Source organism: Schistocerca piceifrons, chromosome 10 (assembly GCF_021461385.2).
Source record: "Schistocerca piceifrons isolate TAMUIC-IGC-003096 chromosome 10, iqSchPice1.1, whole genome shotgun sequence".
Lineage (NCBI taxonomy): Eukaryota > Metazoa > Arthropoda > Insecta > Orthoptera > Acrididae > Schistocerca > Schistocerca piceifrons.
Genome location: NC_060147.1, coordinates 84,524,896 through 84,550,689, shown reverse-complemented (window position 1 = coordinate 84,550,689; position 25,794 = coordinate 84,524,896). Strand labels below are relative to the sequence as shown.

Here is a 25,794-nt window from a genome sequence, read left to right as displayed (position 1 = left end):
TAAAATACTGTTTTCCATTTTGGGTAAAGTAATTAAGGCAGTTTTTACTCTGATAATAGACTTTGTTACTAACTCAAATGAAATATGCAGTCATCAAAAACTAGAGATTATTATCTCAATAATGAGGAACGCATTAGTATAAAATATTATCAAATACCACACAAATCCTCAAAGCTACCTTTTAGTTCTGAGCAAACAATAAAAAAGTAGAATCTTATGTTATTACAATCAGTCTTACAATCACGTATCAAATATTGGAGGCTCACATGAGTGAGTGAATGTGCATGTCAGAATATAAAAATGGCTGCACAGCTATTATCGTGTTGCACTGCCCAAATTGTGAGACATGTTCTCCGTAAAGATCATGAGGGAATCTCCACTGAATTTGTAAACAACATTTTCAATGTGTTGAATTGGAGGTACATCTAAGTTCAGAAAAACCTCTTAAAGTTGAACAAATTCCATGAAGAGGCAGGTGGAATTTGCTTGACTATGTGAACATGGAAAAGAAACAGTCTCACCTATTTCAAAGAGGATTTACTATGTCAATAAATTCACTTTTTGGATTTCTCATAGATGTGAAAAATGCTGGGGAAACTAACAGCCTTACTACCAGATTGCATCTTGAAAATTTATTTTCTACAATATTTGGTCTTGGTGCATTTCCTAATAATCCTGTACCATTTGAGGTAAAAAAGAATTTTCCAACTAATACAAGCTGGCAATGTGACACGGTGCATCTCCTTTCAGTGTAAAAACATCAAAAGTTCTTTAGCAACTACAACAGAAAATTAACAGTAAAGTGTACTTTTGAAAAATGGGCTTACTTCTTCACCATCTGAGAGGTTTGCTACAATATCTGTGTTTGAAATTATTTTTGCATCTTTTCATGGAGCAAATATTTCACACTGCAAATGCATGATGGAATCATTAGCAGCACCAATACAATCAAGATTTCTCACAATCAAAAAGAAAACAATTGATTTATATGTAAGAATGAGATCTATTATCTGCATCAAATTCTTGAATAAATGAGCTAAATGGAGTGTGATGAAGTGGGCTTCATTGAAAAGAAATCTTTGGGCTGCATAATTTTCAGTAACTTCAAGTTAAACTTTCCATGTCAACATACAATAAGTTTCATCATCTGTCTCATTGTGTTCTCCAAATATGACTTAACTAAAGTAGCACATAAAACTGTAAAATATTCTCTGTAGTCACATGCTTAAGCCTTAAGTATGAATGATGATTAACAACTGATATGTTTGGATATTGAAAAGCATTGTCATCAGTACTTGTTGCTTAACATTTCCTTTAGAATATTTCAGATGCTAATTCTTTCAAATCATGAATGAAATCTTCAAAATTGATTGAAAATAAGAGACTGAAAACCTGTTTTATGGTGCATAGTTCCTGCTAGTGGGTGCTTGCTGTGCTCATTCTGGCTGCCCAATGACATAACATTTCACTGACCAGTGAGAGAGTTCATGCTGAAATGGTCTACCTTTCTTTTCTGTGTACCTTGCATAAGCACTGGTCATAATATGTTGTTAGTATACTTTATGGAAGTACCAGTAGCAGTTGCTTCTGCCTATTGATATATAACTTGATTTCATCTATGCCATAAAGACTCTCCTTCACAACGCAATTGACAGAACACAAGTGTATATGAATGAATGATTGAATAAATGAATGAATGAGTTGTCAGTGAAGTCACTACAGATGGAGCACAAGCTAGAATTTGGGAAGTAAGGAATTTGGCTATGTTCATTTCAAAGAAACCATCTCAATATTTATTTTAAATGAGTTAAAGAAACCATGGAAAACCTAAATCAAAAGTTGGAGTAATGAATGATGGCAGTCAAGTTTAGGCTTGCTCTGCACATCTATGCTGCGCATTCTCTGACAGCCAATGGCTGTTCATAGTGTTATGAGTATCCTGCTGTGAATTTTATATGCAATGTGAGCATTATACGTGAGCACAGCAAATTATTTAGTAATTTTTTATTCCATTTGTTGTGAGCTGTCATGATCAATGGTGGTGGTGAGCGACAAATTGTACATAAGCAAGTGAGGTACATAATTTGTGGGATACACACTTCCATCATGCGCAAAACGTGTATGTGTACCGCAACTGTACACATACACCGTCAACAATGCAGTCCCAGTCCTCGTCTCGAGATGCATGAACCACCATCATTCACAGATCAGTCTATAGATGACCAGGTGAGGATTTGAACCGCCTTCCTCCCAAAAGTGAATCCAGCATATTTCCACCGTTCCACAATGATTGGCGTGCATCTGTGGAGTATATTACAGTTTCCTTTTCTGCAGCTGTTCTTCGAACACCATCGAGCAACTGAGGGGTCGCCTCCTAAATCTGCATCTTCTAAGGATAATGATGCAACACAGAAATGTGACACCGTAGTGAAGTAGTGAACTGAATACATAATGAAATGAAAACAAGACAGACCGAAATAAAATAAGTAATCTGTTTATTATATCAAAAGTAATTACCATAACTGCTAATAGTTTTATTCCATTGTGGGACAAGATGTTTAATGTCTTCATTAAAAAATGTTTGCAGTTGCCTACAGCACCACGATTGTACCCGGGTGTGTACCTTTTCGTGCGAAGCAAATCGATGGCCATGGATATCTTTTTTCATGGCTCCAAAAATATGGAGAGTGTACTGAGAGAGACTGAGACTGTATGGCGGATGTTTGAGGGCTTCCCAGGAACACTTCTGTAGCTCAGTCAAAAAAACATTGGCAACATGTGAACGGGCATTATCCTACAATGGAACGATGCCATCCATCATCATTCCTGTGTGTTTGGACTTGAAGACGCATTTCAATTTTTGCGAAGTGCCTATGTGCTGCTGTGCATTAACTGTGGTGCCATGTTCCAGAAAGTCATTGAGCAGTGGGCCCTTGCAGTCAAAGAAAAAGTTCATCATGACTCCTGGACGCAGTATTCCTATTGCTTCAACTACTTTGCACAAGTTTCACTGGTAGGCCATTACACATCCTCTATATACTGCCAATCTCTCCCCATACTTCTTTTTGGAGCAGTGAAGCTGTCCCAAAGCAGTATTAAGAATGTTTTAAGGCAATAAAAAATGCATAATAGAAGCTGAGCATCATGTTTTCACTGATCATGTTTAAGTTTATGTGACAGGTATATTACTCTTGATAATTTAGAGCATATAGAATCTGTGCGTAAATGAGGAAATTGATCTTGAAGGAAATTCTTGAAGATACTCAAAATGCTTCTATGTTCCCTGTCACATTGCAGATAAATTACTTCAAGCTGCAGAAAACTGTATGAGCTGAGTACTGGAAGCTGTATCATTTTTCTTTTAGTTTTGTTGTGAATCCTGATTTATTTCCTAACATGAATCACACTATCTGTAGACACATCAACTAATAAATTCCTTGACGAATCTACATTTTCTACACTTTCTTCAGCACTCCAGCTGTGTGCCTGTGATATCTAGACTTTCATAGAGCGCCAAGGAATATGCAACAAACCCAAAAGATTTTGCAAGCTGGCTCTAAACATTTGTAAGCTATAACCTTTGTGCTATGCACAATTGTCGTGTTTGATAATGGCACCAAGTGAAATTGTTCAACCTGAAGTAGACATAAATGTTCAGCTGCAGCTATCTAGTATTCTTCTATTATAGCACCATATGTGAAAGGACCCGAGGGCTTTGCTAAAAGTAGTGCAATTTTGTAGCTCATCTGAACAGTGCACTCATTTGATTTTTCCTCCTCTTCTTCTTCCTCTTCAAAAAGTTTCTTTTAAGTTTTAAAACCTCTTATACATACTCACAGCCTTTATCTTTTCTGTTTCTGTAACCTCTGATGTGATAATAAGACATATAGTGCCTTTGTCATTGCACATCCTCAAAATATTCAGTGTTCTGTGATATGCTAAACATTTTGTGAACTCATCTTTCCTCACACTACAGATTGAAATGCACAGGTGTCGTCACTGGTACACAACGTCGACTCATCACTTCCCCTATCAGAATACACAGCTGCCAAAACTGGTTCTTCCCTATTCCATGGTCAGTGCTTCTGACATGTTGTCACAACAAAGTGTGCATGCATTTTTTTTTCACTCCCCACAATGTGCCACAACTGTTCTGCTCATGAACAAAAGTGTGAGCAGATGTGAGTGCTCACATTCAAAATTAGTAAGTCATTTAGCCCTGTGCTAGAGGGAAAGCTCATTTGATAATGGATGGAAGTGAGTTGGAAGGGGAATTAAGAAACTGTGGAAGGAGGCAAGCTTGAATATAGTAGGCAGGTTCAAATGTGTTTAGTAGGTATGCAGATATGAACTGATCTGCACAAGACACTGTGCAGTAGTTACAAACAAGGTGTCAACAATTAAAGTTCCAGTTTCAAAACAGTATACAAAGAGAAACACTGCCGAGAATGACATAAATTTGAAAAGAATTTTATTGATGCAGAGGGAAATTAAAAATAAATAAATAAATAAATAAAAAAAATACATGCAGTCACCCATCCTTCATCAAAGACACCAACCACTTTCTCGAACGCCTGGAATCCTTACCCAATCTGTTACCCCCGGAAACCATCCTTGTAACCATTGATGCCACTTCCTTATACACAAATATTCCAACGTCCAGGGCCTCGCTGTGATGGAGCACTTCCTTTCACCCCGATCACCTGCCACCCTACCTAAAACCTCTTTCCTCATTACCTTAGCCAGCTTCATCCTGACTCACAACTTCTTCACTTTTGAAGGCCAGACATACCAACAATTAAAGGGAACAGCCATGGGTACCAGGATGGCCCCCTCGTACGCCAACCTATTTATGGGTCGCTTAGAGGAAGCCTTCTTGGTTACCCAGGCCTGCAAACCGAAAGTTTGGTACAGATTTATTGATGACATCTTCATGATCTGGACTCACAGTGAAGAAGAACTCCAGAATTTCCTCTCCAACCTCAACTCCTTTGGTTCCATCAGATTCACCTGGTCCTACTCCAAATCCTATGCCACTTTCCTTGACGTTGACCTCCATCTGTCCAATGGCCAGCTTCACACATCTGTCAACATCAAACCCACCAACATGCAACAGTACCTCCATTATGACAGCTGCCACCCATTCCATATCAAACGGTTCGTTCCCTACAGCCTAGGTCTTCGTGGCAAACGAATTTGCTCCAGTCCTGAATCCCTGAACCATTACACCAACAACCTGAAAACAGCTTTCGCATCCCGCAACTACCCTCCCGACCTGGTACAGAAGCAAATAACCAGAGCCACTTCCTCATCCCCTCAAATCCAGAACCTCCCATAGAAGAACCCCAAAAGTGCCCCACTTGTGACAGGATACTTTCCGGGACTGGATCAGACTCTGAATGTGGCTCTCCAGCAGGGATACGACTTCCTCAAATCCTGCCCGGAAATGAGATACATCCTTCATTAAATCCTCCCCACTCCACCAAGAGTGTCTTTCCGCCGTCCACCTAACCTTCGTAACCTCTTAGTTCATCCCTATGAAATCCCCAAACCACCTTCCCTACCCTCTGGCTCCTACCCTTGTAACTGCCCCCGGTGTAAAACCTGTCCAATGCACCCTCCCACCTACTCCAGTCCTGTAACCCGGAAGGTGTACATGATCAAAGGCAGAGCCACGTGTGAAAGCACCCACGTGATTTATCAACTGACCTGCCTACACTGTGAAGCTTTCTATGTGGAAATGACCACCAACAAACTGTCCTTTCGCATGAATGGGCACAGGCAGACAGTGTTTGTTGGTAATGAGGATCACCCTGTGGCTAAACATGCCTTGGTGCACATCTTGGCACAATGTTACACTGTCCAGGTTATCTGGATACTTCCCACTAACACCAACCTGTCAGGACTCTGGAGATGGGAACTTGCCCTTCAGTATATCCTCTCTTCCCGTTACCCACCAGGCCTCAACCTCCGCTAATTTGAAGTGTAATGTGGCAGAGGGAGGAAAGTAGTTGATTTGATGTCTGTCAAAGATGTGGCCACAGCATTGCAGGATGGGTTGAGCATTGGTGAGCGCATATGCCATGCACAGAGAATTGTCCAAACATTGGATATGCCTGCAAGCATGGTGCATAAAATCTTAAAAAACATCCTACATTGCTATCCATAAAAAATCATTCATGTTGAATAGTTACTTCCTCCTGACCTGCCAACAAGACAAACATTCACTCTGGAATTTCTTGCTTGCTTGAAAATGGACTTTGAATGGCCGTGGAACATTCTGTGGACATATGAAGGCCATTTCCATCTCCAAGAACAGGGAAAATATGCAGAATTGCAGAATGTGGGCAACAGAACATATGCATGCAATTTTTTTGAGGAGATGAGTCATATGGGTATTGTTACCTGTACCATCACTGGTAAATGGCATTCCTCTGCACACTGCACAGTGAGTGAAGTGGCTGCTACAGAGGTATTTCAGAAATGCTACAATTATCAGCTGTCATTTCACTACAGCCTGGCTATTCTAATCAGCTGATATTAATTTAGAAAGTTCTATTCAGTGCTGTAATCATGAATGTAGCTGAATTAAAGGTACACATTGCGCAATGTTTTCAGAACATGACTCCTGAGACACTCTGATCTTTTTTTTTAGAACATGCTGTTTCTCAATGTCAACTTGTTGTAAAAAAGGTGGAAAGCATACTGAACATACCTTGTGCCAGTCTCACGACAATTAGAAACCAATGTTATTTTGTTTTTATGCAGTTTTTGTCCACAAGACAATTAAAAACTGATGTCATTTTGCTTTTTATGTGGTATTTGGTTCCAGAACAATTAAAAACCAATTTTTCCCATCCAATGTGGTACTCCAACTCAAACTATAGCCATTGTATTGTGATTAATCTGTCATTTGTAGCCAGCTTCACTTACATTATCACACTTACAGCACCATCTATTAGTAAGAATTTTTTTTGGTCCTGTGACATATCCCTTGCATCAATAATTTGCTGTTAAAATTAGATGACTTCTGAGCAGTAGTTCTCTTTCTACAGTGTTTTGAAACTGGAACTTTAATTATGGATGCCCTATAGAACATGAACAGATTTGCATAGGAAAGACTTGTGTGGAGTGCTGTATCAAACCAGAATTTTGACTGATAATAAGAATTCTTTAGGGAACAGATGCACAAAAATGCAGTTGATGTTCTATGACATCACAATCCAATAACCACTTTGAAACACACTGCTTGCCAAAAGAAGTAGTACAATAGTTAGGACCACTTTCCATTTTTCAGTGCAAAAACTGCAAAATAAGCACTTACCGATCGGGGACTACGAACAAAGATCTTCGTTCGTCCGAAAGCAAACTCTCCGCTCGGAATGGGGAGATCGCGCACGAGGTAGCTGACGCCCTCCACAGGGGTCCCCGCCCAGTGTGGCCAGGTGTGGGGAGATAGCATGTGGTAGCGGCTCAGGAACGACGAGTACGTCTGCCGGTGGCAGAAACCCGCTCGTCGCACTCGCACCGTTTCCACGAGCCTGCACAGATAATGGAGAAATTCTTTTCAAACTGCAGTTTCCTGACTTTATTACAAACAAAGTCGAAAATTAGCAGTGTAACAATAACAACATACAAAGTTTTGTGCTGAATAAGTCAACAAGCCAAGAAGGGGAGACAATTTTAGTGACTGGGGAGAAAGAATGAACAAGAGTCCCACAGGATTCAATTTTGAGTCCACTCCTATTCCGTATATATGGGAACAGCTGTCCACTTAACACACATCAGAGAGAATCAACATCATTATTAGAGACACTGCAACAAAAGAAATTGTTAACAATATATTTCAAATAATTATTATGCAGTGCTCTGAAAATTGGGTGATGTGAACATAAAATAAGTAATTTCACGTCATCACAATTTACCATGCAAATGATCCATGGAACAGAGAGTTACTTTGACATCAAATTCAGTTAAATAATACTCCAAATGGAAAATAAAAGAGTACCAAGGGGTCCTGCTGGTTCACTACTGGATCCATGTATGTTCTTGTTGTATGTAGATGGTCTACCATTAAACAGCAACACTCGTTCAGTATCATTCATGAATGACACCTCCATCTTGGTAGAAAAAACACTATTGAAAAAATTCCAGTAGTGCAGAAAATGTTCTAGGAAAACTTGAATCATAAAAATGGATAAAAACTGAATGTCACAAAGATGCAGATAATGCAGTTTGTCTAAATCATCATCAATGTGCTCTATAAAAATAGTTCACAATAATCAATTGATGACAGAAATATGCCATGTGAAATTCTTGGTCATAAACCTCAACAAAAGGCTAAACTCAAAGATGCATATAGATGTCTTGATAAACAAATTAAATATCCTTGCTTTTGCAATGTTTATTTTATCTGGGCCCACTCACATGGACACAAGAAAGACAAACTATCATAGTTATTTTTATTCGGTATGGGATAATGTTCTAGGGAAATTACACAAACAAGTCAAGGCTATTAGTTCTTCAGAAAAAAAAGTCAATAGAAATGAGTTCTGCTCATAAAAATAAGTCCTGTTGCCCATTATTTAGGTAATTAAAAATGCTAACCATTCCTTCATCATACATTTTTAAAATTTTTATTTTGTATACAATAATCAATGTAAATCTGAAAAACACTGTTTTAACCATAGCTATGGTACTCAGCACTGGGAGAACTTCAAACTCCCCTCACACCACTTAAAGCTTTATGCTCAGACACCACTGCCCATGGGGCTATAAATATACAACGAACTACAAGGTAGGAACATATTAAACATGGATGTTGACTCTTTGAAAAGTTAACTCCATAACATCTTAGAAGAAAAATGTTACTTGATGTGTTTCCTGTACAGTAGATCTAATGATCTGTACAGCTGGGCAGTTTCCTTCACTATGTCTGTAAGCCAAGCAGACAGGGTGGTTCTGTTACAAGCAGTACTGTCTAGAATTCACACAGTTTTGCTGAGGAAATTTACATTATTAATGTTAAAAGAAGCAGTGTTTAGAAGGGTGTGAGACACAGTTGTAGCCTATTCTCAATGTTATCCAATCTGCACATGAAGCACGCATTACAGGAACCCAAGTAGATGTTTTGAGAGGGAGTTAAAGTCCAAGGATGAGAAATATTAACTTTGATGTTTGCCAATGACATTGTAATTCTGTCAGAAATAGCAAAGGGCTTTGAAAAACAGTTAACTGGAATGGATAGTACCTTGAAATAAGGTTACAAGATGAACACCAGCAGATACAAAACAATAGTAATGGAATGTATTTGAATTACATGGGGATACTCAAGGAATTAGATTAGGAAATGAGACACTAACAAATAGAACATAGCAAGTGCCGTAACCTGATTTTCCAGAAACTTCGCTTAGTGGAAGAGGGGTCAAAGTAAGAGAACATGTGACTCGGTTTGTCCGTAGATATTTAACCATTTCTCTGAAAATGATGGTCAAAGTTTATGAGGTACTTTATTTACCTTTTAGCGAATAAGTACTAGAATTGAAGCAGTGGTACAGTTACTAGTATCGTGGTTTCACGCTTTTGTGTCCGTTTTCGAAAATCGATACAGGATTGCTACACAAATGTTCTCCATTGTATATTGAAATAATGTTGTTCTTATTTGTTTGGTGGACAAATTTATAAAAAGAATGAAAATAAATTAATGAAAAATTATTTGAAATTGTTGTCAGTGAAAATCCCGTAGTGTATCTTGATTCATAATGAATTGCAAGCACCAACCAGTTTCTGTAAAAGTGATTTTTTATTTTGCTGCAAAATTATTACCAAGATGTGAAATCTTCAGCTATGTTAATAACGTTTTGTTCCCGAATGAATCATAAAAGGAAATGCCGCTGTGGCAAACCTGCCTTTGCATGATACTCATGGCATTCAGAATTTATACGTTTTGAATGTTTTTATGTTTGGTATTATTCCAAGGGAATGCAACTTATCTTCCTAAGAATAAACAAAAGAATAAAATATAAGAATTAAGAATTGATATAACGATGAAATATATGAATATGAGACTTTAAAAAGTTTATAATCCCTAAAAATATCATGCACACATATATTATATAATAAATGTATGACACTTATTGTGAAACCAAGCTGTAATTTTACAATTAATATAACACCCTTATATCGTATAACTGGATATGAAATATTCATGTATCAACCTTCCACAGACATTGGTAAATAAATGAAAAAATAAAATAAAAACGATAATCAGATTTTGAACAAGGGACGCAAAAGTGAGAAGCTGCAATGCTAGCCACTATGCCACCACTTGGACAGAACTTGTTGCACGCTAAGAGACACCTAAATTACGCCGAACACTTTGACATCGTTTTCTCAGAGACGGTCGAGTATCTAAGGGTAAGATGAGACACGTGTTCATTTATTTTGGCTCCTCTTCCACTGGGTGAATTTTTTGGGAAATTGGGTTACAGCACTTGCTATGTTCTCCTCATATAAGTAGTACATAAACATTGTTATTTGTGCAGCAAAATAACTGAACATGACTGAAGTAGAGATGTTATAAAATGCAGACTGGCTATAGCAAGAGAAGCATTTATGAAAAAGAAGCTTTTGTTAACATCGAATATACAGTTGGCAGTCAAGAAGTGTTGTCTTTAACTATCCGTCTGGAATGTAGCCCTGTGTGAAAATGAAATGTGGACAATAAACATTTCAGACAAGAAGAGAATGTATTGCGTGGCCAGTGCAATCACAAGATCTCTCTCTTATAAATTCTTTCTTATGAGGTTACGAGAATTTGTTGCTGTGTGAAACTTCAGTAGAAACTTGAGAACTGATTGGAACTTAGCTGCCTTGTACAAAACACAACACGGGTATTTGAGAGGGTGGGGCACAATTTCGTGCAGAGTTGTAATACACACACACTGAGACTGGTAGTTGTCACTTTGAACAGCTGCAAAGAGCTTAATTGTTTGTTTTGATAAAAAAACTAATTGTGAGGGAAGGGAAGGATCACAGGGACAGGACTAAATATGGGAACACCATAACGAAGCAAGGTGGGACTATCTTCCTTATTCCCGTACCACCCTTGATATCAATTTATTTTTCTTTTCCTTGTCTGATCTCTTTTTGTTTATAATACATTTACAACAGTTAGTCAAACTACCCTATTTCTTGCCAAGCAGGAATTTATAAAACTTTATTAATCGCTGCATAATTTTCCAATTACAGATGACAATACATGGTGATTTCAGTTGTTTATTACAGACAAACAATGAAAAATGAAAATTCACTGTGTACGTCAGTGGATAGAGGAACGCTCAAAGTTTTATTTTTGCACAGGCGCTGTACCATACCCTTAATGTGAGCACTTTGTGTTGCTCAAGAAACATCGAAACGGTTGTCAGTTTCATTCCACACAAAAAACAACAGGTCTCTGTTTACTGAATTTGTAGCTTCAACAATTTGATTTCTCAGCTCTTGAAGAACATAGTTGAAACAAAGACTTTTATGTAGCCACTCTGAAAAAATTTGCAAGGTGTAAAGTCAGGTGATCTGGGAGCCCAAAAGCAATGAACAAGATCTTGTTGTCCACCTCTTCAAGCCAATGTTGTGTATTGTAAAGATGCACTATGTTGTAAAGATACACTATATCTCATGGTGAGAAAATGAAATCATTGGAATCTTTGTAAAGTTGATTAATCAACCAATTTTGCAGCATGTCCATGTATGACATTCCTGTCACAGTTTCCTCTGCAAAAGGAAAGGTCTGAAAACTTTGTGAACAGAAATGGCACAAAACATATTCAGTTTTGGTGAGGCTCTTTCAGGTTAGATGACGATACCAGGATTTTATGATCACCATATTCTTGCACTATGGCAGTTTACTTTACCAAACAGACAAAATGGGAATTTGACTGAAAAGCTGAGCCATTTGGAAAAAGTTTCTGCCATATCATGGAGAACTGAAATGAAAAATTCTTACCTTCTATTATGGTTGCCGGGACACAATTTGCTACAGTAACTACAACTTGTAAGGCTTCATACGCAGGTTTTAATTCAGAACACACCACACTGTTGTTTGAAGAAGTCCAAATTCCTGGCCTTCCCATCTTGTAGACTTCCCAGGGCTCCTTGTGAAGGCATTGTGGAAATGCTTGACATTTTCATCAGATACATGTGACTGACTAGTGTTCTTCCCTTTGCATAAGCAACCAATTTCCAAAAATTTTGTATCTCAATCATGAATGAGCTCGTCCAGGGGCAGTTTCTTGCTGAATAGAAGGCGGAATGCATGTATTGCTTAAAAAATGGATTGACTTAGTGCAAATTCCAGCACACAAAATGATTTCTCTTGCAGTGTAGTCACAAAAACAACAGTGCAGCTGTGTCAAAATTTTGAATCTTCCTCTATCCAACGAGATGCACAATGTGTTTCTATCTCTAGTAGTTTTTATGCACTAAAAAACTAAAATCTGCTCTTTCTTTTTGAATCACCAGGTATTATGGTTAGTTCACTTGGAAATACTTTATTTAACAAAATATTCATGATTAGCTAAGAAACCCAGAGTTCCCGGGTATTTATTTATAGCTGTGCCTGAGACTTCCTGTACATGAAATTTATTTTTGACTAATAAAGCTTCTTTGTATACAATATTATTGGGGACATGAACAAAGAGCTTGTTTGCTTCATTAACATGGGAGAGAGCCACATAGAGCTGGCTCTGCAAAAGGCAGCCACCACTAGGATCACATGTCTGGCCTCGTGCTTTGTCTATGGTAATGGCACAATATAAATGCATAGTGTCTCAAACGGGCATATGTCACTGGCCATATCCAATAGGTGGTGCAACTTGTGTCTTGTTTTGTGGCAGCAATATAAGCCACTGAGCCACATAGTCTGATGTTGTTTCTTACAAGGCGTATGTACTAAAGCCTGGAATGTTTTCAAATTTTGAGTTTTGACTTGAGCATATCTGTTCTAAGCTTTGACTACTGTCTTCTTGCAATGTAACTTAAAGTAAGTAATCTTTCTATGTTATGACACTTTTCATCTTGGTTTATGTTTCTGTCAAATTTATTTTTCTATGTATTATTTTATAGGGCTTTTAAATTTTCATTCTGATGAAGACACCCTTAGAGGTGCCAAAACCTAGATAAATGTTTAAACAACTGTTGGGAATAAGCAGGAATCGAGGTATAAAAACTCGCTTGACTGCACCATCTCCTGTCAAAATTTCTACTTCTACGATGTTATGTTAGAGAGAAGCAACCCTAAGCTTCTGTGAGTGAAAGGTTCTGAGGGGCAAGATAATGTATGATGCTGTCGATCAGAGACATGTTGCGCCTCACTTTTGAAACGAGGTTCCAAAGAGCAACTTAAAACCTGATGTTCTCAAGCTGCAGTAAGTCTCACTTCAAGGTCTTCATCTGATTCTTGAGACACAGAGTCCTCAGTCTTTTAGCTATTCTGGTGCGTTCAGAATGACTCAACCTTATCCAGGCATTTTTATTTGTAAACAAAACGAAACCAAATTGTAGTGAGTAGGCACCCAAATCATCAAGCAAACTTATTAAATTTATTTTTCCCAGCAAATAATATGCAGAAAACCTGTTGAAAGCAGCAAAGCAAATAAAACCTATTGAAAGCAGCAATACAATGTCATTAAGTTTTTTAATCACAAAGTGAAATCAATAAATTCATATATCCTAGACATGCAAATGCAATATTAGTTTGTATTTGTAAAGATAAGATTGCCACACTTAATTCTGGCATTGTTATAAACTTCCGAAAAGACATTTGTCACTGAATTAAAAAAACTAGCACTGCCATCTATTGGTTCTCTGGAGTACTACACCATGAGGATTAAACATCCAATCTACTAAGCTGAGCAGATGATTTTAGATAAAACTTTTAAATTACAATATATATTCTTTTACTTGTGTTTCAATTTTGATGAAATAAAACCTATAAAGGGTATACACAAAGTCTGGGAATACACTCAATTATTTACTGCACAAGAACTGAACATTGTACGGATGTCATACATACTGCATTTTGAAGAGAAACTCTGTAAGTATTTTTTTACAAACATGCGAACCATTAGTGACCCGGCAGACATCAATACGGCAGTCAAATTCTTGCCATACCCATCCCAGCCTGGCATCATCCACTGTGGCAGTCACTTCCTGTATTCTCTCCCAGAGCTCTGCTACATCACATGGTAGAGGCAGTACATACACCAGATCTTTAATGTGGCCCCACAGAAAAAAGTCGCACAGAGTGAGATCTGGTGATTGGAGAGGCCATTTCATGAAACAGCTGTCCCCTTCTCTAGCACAGTCGATCCATCAATGTGGCAGCTCCATGTTCAGGTGTTCACGAACTTCACGATGAAAATAGGGTGGAGCCCCATCCTGCTGACAGATGATCGGAGACTCCAATTGAATTTGAGGCATCAGCCATTGCTGCAACATGTCCAAGTAGGAATATCTAGTGACAGTGCTCTCGGTGGAGAAGAACGACCCGTACAGTTTTCGATGTGACAAGGCACAAAAACCATTTACCTTCGGGGAATCACGCTCAAATTCAATGCATTCATGTGGATGCTTTGTACCTCAGATTCAACAATTATGCCTGTTCATTTTCCCGTTAGTGTGAAAAGTGGCTGCATCGCTAAAAATTAAGTGGTTAACAATGCCATTCATTCAATTGTTGCAACTGCAAACAAAACTCAAAATGCTTGTTTTTGTCATTGTCATTGAGCTTCTGCATTAGCTCCAATTTGAAAGGTTTCATAGACAGCTTCTGTCGCAGGACTTTCCACACTGCCATTGGAGATGTTTCGAGGTCACGCGATGCATGACGCACCGGTTTCTTTGGACTCCTTATGAATGTCTCTCGTATGAACTCCACATTCACTACATTCACATTGGGACATCCGCTTCTCTTTGCTGGACACAAGCAACCTGTCATGATGAATTTGTTGTGCCAGTGGTAAATTGCATTCCATGTTGGTGGCTTCTTACCAAACTTGGTTCTAAACATCTGTAGAATAGCTGTAGCACACTTGTTTTTGTTGAACTCCAACACACAGAAAGCTCACTCTGCACCTGAACTCACCATGTTTGCAACTAGCACTGACTATCGGCAAATTACCAAACCACACTGTGGCAGTATACATGGAAAAAAAAATCTTTTAGGGCTCCTCTTCAAAATGACATATGTGTGATATCTGTCAATGTTTGGTTCTTGTGCAATAAGTAACTGAAAGTGTTCCTGGACTTTATGTGCACCCTGTGTAAGGCCCCGAGCAACATTCAATTTACCTGCGAAAACCCCATAAAATTTTGTATAGTAGTTTTGGAGATTAACATGTTCATAGCGAGACATAACAGTTATACAATTTTATTATTAATGCAGATATCCTGTATATGCAAACAATTAGAAAGTTAAATTCCTCACTTTCCTCTTTTCAGCAACTGCTTAATTTTTTCCAAAAACTTTGCATTTTGCAAGTTATTTGTACTCAAAAGTTTAGTGTTTTAGAATGTTCCAATTTTTAAGTGTAATTATTTACAAAATTCTGTATCACGGTTTTATAGATATGATTTTTCTGTTTCCAAAAATACAGATTTTCACTAAAATAAATTGTTAGTTTGTTAATAATTCCAATAAGAAAATTTCACTACCTGAAAATTTTCTAGCCTGTTTTGGGAATCTCCTTTTACAGGGATCTGCTTTCATATAAAACAGTACCACTAATTTTGCCATTTTCTGATTATATTGGTGTTAAACAAATTTATGTCATTTTGTGATTTTCCTTCCCCTTCAAAATGACATACCTATGATATCTGCAATAAATAACTGAAAGTATTCCCAGACTGTACATACACCCTGTATATGGCCCCAAGCTGTATTCAATTTACCTGCGAAAACCCCATAAAACTTCGTGATTTTCATGTTAATATGCAAAATGTAATAGCTCTGTATTTCAACAAACAGTAATTTTCCACATTAATATAATGTATGTAAGCTTCAGTCAGTTGGAGGATAACATTCATTATATAAACACCATGTAGTTGGTATTAACTTGAAGTGTTTATTTACTTTGAGTCAGTTAGTACCCAGGAATGAAAATGTAAACATTGCGTTGTACTCATTACACAAACAATATATGTTTCATAAGTTTCAATCAGTCATTATTGAGCAGCTGAAGTGTATAATTACTATGCCAATTGTTTAGAGCACTGTTAAGGAATATATTATGCTGCCACCAGTGAACTTTGCTAAACTTGGTTAATTGATGAAGCTTACTGATCACCATACAGCAAACAACTCTGGCCATAGCTACTGGTCCTACATTCCAGCTACGTCATGTATCTGGTTGATGGAAATGCAGTTGTCTGATGTCGTTGTTGTTGTAAAACCATTGTTATATACACTGATCAGCTAGAACACTAAGACCACTGACCTACTATCAATATAAACCCATCCAGACGATAGTAGCATCACCTGGGGAGGAACAACTGCTAGTCAGACACATGCATGGTGCATACAGTTTCAGTGAGTGTGCTGTCCACATGTAGAATGGGGAAGGCACACGATCTACCATATTTACTCGAATCTAAGTCGCACTCAAATCTAAGCTGCACCTGCAAAATGAGACTCGAAATCAAGGAAAAAAAAATTTCCCGAATCTAAGCCACACCTGAAATTTGAGACTCGAAATTCAAGGGGAGAGAAAAGCTTTAGGCCCCATCCAAATCGAAACAAAGTTGGTCCATTGTAATATGAGACACAATTTAGGTCGAATGAATGACGATACAGCTATAGGAGTTTGGTTCGAGTCGTAAGCTTAGCAGTTAAGCTTTACCGGGTAGCCATTGCTATGTGTCAGCGCTCCATCTGTATTTATACGGATACCCTTCCTTTTCCACATGCTTCATCTGGTTTGAATTGATTGCTTATTTTTCTTTGATCTGATAAGTGCCATTCTCTTTATTATACGTGTTTACGTCACTCTAAGCTGAAAATGCATTACTGTACAGTGTCATGCATTGTTTGTCACATTCTGATAATGAGTGTTTACAGCGTGTCGCCGCTCAGGGCATGGCTTGCTTTTGTGCATGCTACCACCGCTTACAATTAAAAAAAAAAAAGAAGAAGAAGAAGAATCGTCTGAAACAATGGCAAGAGACTGCTTTGTTGTTACTTACACTGCTGCTTTCTTTGATAATGATTAACAAGAACCAAATAATAGACTGCGTATGATAGAAGATGTTCTGAATGAGCAGACGCCTCTTTAGTACATTACATTCTGCACAGAAATTAGAGTCATCTTAGCTTTAAAATCTACTCAATTGCCGTGCTTCATTTCTGACTGTATCACTATTAGGCATAAGAATAATACGAATATAAACATTACATGATATGTATATTCTTCCGCGTTTGCTGTTGTGTCATTCTAGTTTTGTAGTTTATTAGGCAGACAGGATTTAAATGAGATAGCAGCAAACATGAAAGAATACATGGCAAAATGTTTATATTCATATTATTCTTACGGTGAAGAGAATACTGCATGTGATTCACAGTTCATAAAAGTTCCTATTAGCAACCATCTCTTCTCACAGGTAGGAAAAAATTCAGAATGTAGAGTTGGCCATATTGACAAACATCACAAACAGTCTTGCCAGTCGGATTTTCATAGTACATTGAAATGCTGCGACATTCAAAGATGAACAATACAAAATTTGTATTTACTTCGTTGGATAAAGTATGAAAATGCAGTGGTCGAAACTTGGGGCGGAGAAAAAAGCTCGTCTTCCACCTTTTTTTTAAATTTATTTACTGACGCAGAGATTTTGGCACCAGTATTTATCTTTGTGCCTACAAAGCATGCCTGTGTAGTGCTACATATATACGACGGCACCTACCAACATTTTTCAGAACTTCCGCTTACTTTGCACTCGATTCTAAGCCGCAGGCGATTTTTTGGATTACAAAAACCGGAAAAAAAGTGCGGCTTAGATTCGAGTAAATACAGTACCTGAGTTTGACTGAGGGCAGACTGTGATAGCCCAGAGGCTTGGCATGAGCATTTTCGAAACTGCACGTCTTGTCGGCTGTTCGAGGTGTGCTGTGGTGAGTGTCTTCAACACATGGCGAAACCAGGGTAAGACCACGTACGTCATGGGATTGGCATCCGCCTATCGTTACAGACGTCGGACGCCATAGGCTGGGCAGACTGGTAAAACAGGACAGGCGGCAAACTGTATTGGAACTAACAACAGACTTAAATGCTGGGCAGAGAACAAGTGTGTCTGAACACACAGTGCACCGAACGTTCCTAACGATGGCCCTCCGCAGCTGACGACCCATGCATGTGTCAGTGTTAGCACGATGACATCGGCAACTACAACTGAAATGGGAACACGACCATTGGCACTGGACACTGGCAGAGTGGTAGAGCACTGCATGGTCGGATGAATCCCAATACCTTCTTCATCATGAAAATGGGAGGGAGTGAATCCATCACCTTCAGTGGAACAGCTCCTTGTTGCATGTACTGCGGGACAGAGACAAGCTGGCAGCAGCCCCATTATGCTCTGAGAAACATTCACATGGGCACCCGTGTATCCATGGGAGCTCATGCAAGGCACTATGATGACCAACAAAGATCATACACTGGTTGCAGACTACGTACACCCCTTCATGACGATCATGTTTCCCGACGGCAGTGGCATTTTTCAGCAAGATAATGCACCATATCATGAGGACAGGAGTGTGGTTGACTCATTTGAGGAACACAGTGGTGAGTTAGAGTTGATGTGCTGCACCCTCAACTTGCTAGATCTGATCCTGATGGCATCAGAGCTCATCACCCCCTGTCCCCAGAATTTATGGGAATTATGTGACGTGTGTGCACATGTGATGCCACCTCCCTCCAGCAACTTATCAAGGCCAGATGTGTTGCCACTGTTATCTGCACCAAAGATGGATATGTTGGCTATTAGCTAGCTGGTCATAATTTCCTGACTGATTATTGTACACTGCCTGACAAAAAAATCAAATACCCAGAAGAATGGTTGGAAGTCAATGAACTGTAACTTCATACACATAAACTCCATTGGTTGGCAAGTAAATGGTTAAAACTGAAATTTTTTGTGAGAGGTAGAACAGCAACCAGAGTGCATTAGTGTTGTTCATATTTAGTGTTGTTACAAGGCTTGGTAGGTTATTTAGAAGATTTGAACAGAGATAGATGTTCAGTGACAACTTCGCAAAACAGAGATATTAAGGTGTAGCATCTTGCATTGCACCTATGTAAGTAAGAGACGGAAGCAGGCAGAGAGCTTCATATACGAGTCACGTCTCACATGACAGATACGCTCAGATCCAGTAACTAGCTGCAAGCAGTTTTGGCTGTGGCAGAAAGATGTCAGCCTCTTATGAACTATGAAACTATCTAGTAGTTAAGACTACATATTTGAGAAACAAAACTGTATTTATTGCAATTATTGCAACTTTCATTAATTACTGCTAATTTGCTTGATTATTAGTGTGCATGATGTTGTGAAATCAAAGTATTAAATAAGTGTATATTGTTATGTCTATTAACTAAGCATACATTAGTGTGAGACCTGTGTACTGAGTGAGTGAATCATACTCGTGGGAAATTGTAAAGTGCATCTAGCCAGTTTATGGGACTGAGAAAACAAATAAGATACTTTTATGATAATTTTGTTATTTAAAGAGGGAATTATTTTGATACTTGTGGATTTCATAAATTTGTTCTTTTGATAAACTGTTCATAAAAACTATTAAGTTGCAATACGTCAAAAGTAAAAGATGCGGAATTTTCCTGGTTTAATACTAATGTTGGACTGGTAACAATGTATACCAGTCATTCACAGGACAATACGTTCGTGCCTATTTTGTGGGTCAAGAGAACTGCTTTGTGAAGCCTAAGGTGAGTTAGGATCTCAGGTGTGATCATGTTTCAATGTGGATATAAGGTGCTCTGAATAGATGTGAAAATTTTATGGAATAATGGTTAAAAATTGACCGTGAGGTGCTGCAAAGTTGATGTGGATTTATGAACGCTTGTTCGTCCGATTCTTGAGTATTGCTCATCAGTATGGGACCCTTACCAGGTTGGATTAATAGAAGAGATAGACATGATCCAGCGAAAAGCAGCGCGATTCGTCATGGGGACATTTAGTCAGCGCGAGAGCGTTACGGAGATGCTGAACAAGCTCCAGTGGCGGACACTTCAAGAAAGGCGTTACGCAATACGGAGAGGTTTATTATCGAAATTACGAGAAAGCACATTCCGGGAAGAGATGGGCAACATATTACTACCGTCCACATATATCTCGCGTAATGATCACAACGAAAAGATCCGAGAAATTAGAGCAAATACGGAGACTTACAAGCAGTCGTTCTTCCCACGCACAATTCGTGAATGGAACAGGGAAGGGGGGATCAGATAGTGGTACAATAAGTACCCTCCGCCACACACCGTAAGGTGGCTCGCGGAGTATAGATGTAGATGTAGATATAGATGTATGAAAAAGACGAATACATGAAATTCTGATTTTAATATGCAAACTGTGACTCTGGAATAACCAGACTTCATGTGATGTGTTATACAAGACATGACCACAAACTGAACATTCGTGCTGGGCATATTGGGTAATATTTGAATGAGTGTTCTGTCACAGACAATCTGTTTCATCAGACAGTGGAAACTCCAGGATGGAATGTATCGGTATTAAGAAAAGGAAAGTTCACACACACACACACACACACACACACACACACACACACATACACACACACACACACACACACACACACACACACACACACACACGAGACTGCAGTCATGTGCGTGTTGCATTCGTATTCTTTTTGTATAGCATCTCCACTGACGGTCAGTAGCAACTTTTCTTTTCTTAATATTGTTACAATCGGTTTTGTTATCTTTTTAGCATTGGGTTCTGGTAACTGCTATAAACTGGCTATAACAAGTAAATGTGATTGTGTGTTGAAGTCAAAACTATAACTTTGAATCAGCACACACCTGGCAGTGTTTTGTATAAAACTTGCAAACTAACTTTCAATTAATCACTCAGCTAATCTGATACTGAAAAAATCTGTTGCACCCATTGGACTCATCTAATGCTCCTGGTTCTACTACAGCTTTCCCAGTAGAGAAACATTATTTATTTTTAACAGGAAAGGAGACTGGACCAGACTGCAGAGGAAGAAATCACTGCAATCTGAGTGGAACATTATTTCTGTAGATTAAATACAAATAACTAAGTCAGTGCGAGTTGTCACATTGTCCTGTGATACAGCGTTATCAGCATCTGGGAGAGTTTGGAATAGAGTACTCTGTGAGTCTCCATATGGCCAGCTGGTTAAATTGTGCACTATCCAGTTTTGTGGTCCATTTGTATGTGACAGAGGTCTGAGATTGGCTCACTCGTTACCAAGCTTGCACTGGACCATTCTTCCAATGTTTCAGAGAGGCACAGCAGTATTACTCCTGCCGTCATGGTGTGGGGAGACAGTGATTGAGGGAATTCTGATGGCACAAAGGCATCTTTGAGCGAAGATACTATGGGGCGTTCAAAAAGTCTCTCCGCAGTGCTGTATGATTGTTAGCCTGGCGTGCCATATGCCGTATTGAATATACCGAAATGAAACTCAGTGAAATACAAGTTATTAATTTATTGAGTATTCATTTTTACGTGCAAATTTTCACATTAAATGCTGGAAGTGTCCCTCCCTCCCTCCCCCCCCTCCCCCCCTCCCCCTGTTGTTGAATATACAAGTCAATTCGTCTAATCATGTTTCCAAACACAAGTTGTAACATTTCTTCTGTAACAGAAACAGTGAAAGTGGATATTGCAGTTTTCAATTCATCGATGGATTTTGGATGGTTTTTATAGACAGTTGCATTCACTGCACCCCAGAAGAAAAAGTCAGGTGGTGTTAGGTCAGGCGATTGTGGAGGCCAAAGTCCCTGTGGAATTACGCGACCTCCAAAAACATCAGCAAGCAGTGACATTGAAATGCAAGCTGTATGCGCGGTTGCACCATCTTGTTGAAAATAACCATTCAGAATTTCACTTACACAAGTTCTCCTATAGATGGGTACAGAATTTCACCGCAGTATCATTGTGCATTTATTGTTTCGTTGAATAATATGAGACCCACAATCTGATGCCAAGACATTGCAACCCAAACTCCTATTTTCACAGAATGAAGTGGTTCCTCACGAATACACAATGAATTTGCAGTACTCCACATACGAGAATTCTGCGAGTTCATGTACCCGGGTAAAACATTTCATTAAGAATATCCCTTATATTTTGTTGAACGAAATTTTTCAACCATTGACAATAATGCAGTCTCTTGCCATGATCAGTATTTTTCAGTTCTTGCATGACTGTCACTTTGTATGGGAAAAGTTCTATTTTTTTTCCTTACAGCTGTGTTTGCCATTCCAACACTAACATCGCTTTCCTGGGCGAGTTTTCTTACTGACTTGTTTGGACTCATGGACATTTCATCGGAAATATCGAATAGTTTATCCTCAGACAAGATGCTAGGGTGACCACTTCTCAGTGCATCTGTCACTGAACTCGTACTTTGAAATTTGTTAATCAAATCTCTCACAGTATTGCGATGTGGGAGTGTTGTCTCCAGGAAAACTGAATCAAATGTTTGACAAACTGAAACTGTGTATTTACCGCCAGCTTTGAACACCGACTAAAAACACACATTCTTCAATGGTTAGCATTTTAACAGTGACAAAAGCGAAACAAACTAACAAAGGAACTAAACTTAAATGTTCATGTCAACATGTAATGACACACACCAACAATACTACTGATGCTGGCTGAGATAAACAAAACAGTGGAATGTTGGGAGAGTCCACTTGAAGGGAAGTAAACCAGGCAGGCGAACAATCATACGGCACGCACGGCTAACAATCAGACAGCACTGCGGAAAGACTTTTTGAACACCCCATATTGTAATAATGATGTAACTGTCTTTTGCTTTCTTTTCTTTGTCTTTTCTTAGAGAGAGTTACAATAGCGCAAATTTTGTAATTTTGTTCCTATACATGTTGTGCAGTTGCCATTTGCGAAACAGTATTTTCCACTTTTTTGGTCGAGTACTTGCACATTTATTCACATACAGTTTATCATTCCCATGAACATAATAATACATAACATGTAACTTCACATATGAGTTTGAATATTGTAATTTGTGGAATATTCTGTGAGAGAAGTGAGCTTTCCAAATATACTGATAGGTGAAACAACAACAAAAATGTCTGGAGGCGGGTAAGGGTTGGATGTCTGTGTTGTACGCGCGAGCAGAAGAGTGTCGTGTTAGTGGCCACTGGTTTTAAGACCTTTTTACCAGCATATTGAGGACAGTTTTGACAAACATTGTGAATTTTAAATCCAAAAGATAAAATCACTAAGTGCTTTATATCGTGGACTGACATCTTGAAAACATAACATTCAGAGAGTCTAATCACATGGTTGCTGTGTGGATGGTATCTGGTGTGTGCACTATTTCAATTTTAAGAAGAAATACCACTGAAACATGCAGAAACTGTTTCAAGAAGTTAGGTATCTTAACTTTTTCATCGTTGTACATATACAAAACAATAATGTACATCACAAAAGGTAGTGAGGACTGGATTACAAATGCTAGTGTACACACTCACAATACAAGAAGAAAGAATGAAGTACGGAGCATACCCCACTGATTGGCAATGCTAGAAAAAGGACCTGCAAGATAGTGTACTTGACAATGACTTTACAAAGAAACTTAAAGACTATCTCACTGAAAAAGAGTTCTACAGTGTTGCAGAATACTTACGCCATTAAATTTGTATATATTGTTATTCATTATCAATGAGGTAAAAATGTAAGCTAAAAGTGTAGAAAAATAAGTGATAATGAATGTTAATACTTTGACATGTCCTATATTACATGTACATTTACTGTACACAATGTAATCTTACAGGATCAAATAAAATTCAATTCTATTCAATTCAATATGTATCAAAGACTGCAAATTAAAAATGTAAAGATATTAGTGTACTCTCACATCGTGGACTTGTCATCTCATAATGCGAACATGAATATTACAATCTGTGGACAGTGCAGTAAGATACCTGCTAAGTGGATGATTTTCGATGTTCCAAAACTTTACATTTTAGGCGATAGCCACAGCCGCGGTATTGTCTCACGCATAAATAAAGCTTCAAATGTGAAATCGATGAGCTTTGTAAAGCCTGGGGCACCCCTCTCAGAAATAAGAAAACTAGTTTTTTCTGAAGAAATAAAAAAACTGTCTTCGAAAGATTTTGTTGTCCTCTTTGGTGGATCTAATGACATTTATCAAAATGATACATCTAAAGCCTGTTGCGAATTAAACAAGTGTTTATCTGAACTAAGTCATACAAACGTTATCCTCGTAAATATACCACAAAGGTATGACTTGATGTCCTGGTCGTGTGTAAACAAGGAAATTAGTGCCACCAATGAACTTTTTTCCAGTATATGCAAACAATATAGAAATGTTTCTGTTGTTAATATTAATACCATTAGACGCAGATTCCACACTACTCATGGGCTGCACTTAAATGGCCTTGGAAAGCAACTTGTTACATTAAAGCTAATGGAAATTATTCAGAGACTGCAACACTTACCAACAACATCATCAGTGGTACCTGTATCATCAACACAGAAAGTGTCTCTAGGAGTGACTAATGCAGAATCAGATACAGTAACAGAAAATGCAGCAGAAGTACCTAAAAAGCAATACTAACAGAAATAGAATCAACAGCAGCGCCAGAAGAACCACGTTCAGTAACAGCAGAAGTAACTCCTCCAGCATTAGAACGAGCTCCTACAGCAGTAACACCATCTCCCTCACCAGCAGTAACAGCACAAACTACTTCACCAGAAATAGCAGACGAAACACCATCAGCAACAGCAGAAGCAACTCCTCCAGCAGTAGAACTAGTTCCTATAGCAGCAGCACCATCTCCCACACCAGCAGTAGTAGAACCAACTCCTTTACCAGTAATAGCAGAAACAACTCCTCCACCAGCAGCAACTAAACCAACTTCACCAACAGCAGAAACAGTACAAGCTCCTCCTCCATCACCTTCAAGAGTAGCAGAAAAGAATAGACCAGTCACAGTAATTAAAGTATCATCTTTGTCTCATGATGAAGTGATACCAAATGATTTGGGAAAACATGTTCCTATAAAACTTGTGGACAGTAAAGTGAAACAAACTTCCAACCATGTTTCAAACAGACCCAAAAAATAACCTAAGAGAAATGAAGATTTTTTATGGTTTATCCCAAGGAAGTCCAACCGCCACCTAACATAGATTCCAGGGCTGAAAAAACAATTAAATGTTCTCCATTGCCCCATAATACTGTACTCCTCCCCTCCTGTGACAGTAACTCTATCTTATTTCTGCACTTAAATGTCAGGTCTCTGAAAAATAAAGCTGATGAGCTTGGTATACTATTAAAAAGTAACAAAAGAATGATTTTATGTATAAACGAACATTGGTTAAAGGAAGAGGATATAAAAGTGTATGTACCATCAGGTTTCAGATAAGCTACATACTTCTGCAGACCCAGTGAATCCTATGGGGGTTCATCCATATATATTAGCAATGATCTAGACCTAAAGTTTTCTGTTCTTGAAGTTAGTGACC

The 25,794-nt window shown here is 38.4% G+C and overlaps 1 protein-coding gene across 1 annotated transcript in view; it reads right to left on the bottom strand.

Annotated features, from left to right (window-relative positions):
• The window catches only part of LOC124718973 (unconventional myosin-Ia), a 784,983-nt gene that overhangs the window by 108,190 nt on the left and 650,999 nt on the right, over positions 1-25,794 (bottom strand). Inside the window, 1 exon segment of the mRNA XM_047244645.1 lies at positions 7,325-7,541. Within this exon segment, the coding sequence (XP_047100601.1) occupies positions 7,325-7,541 (217 nt within the window).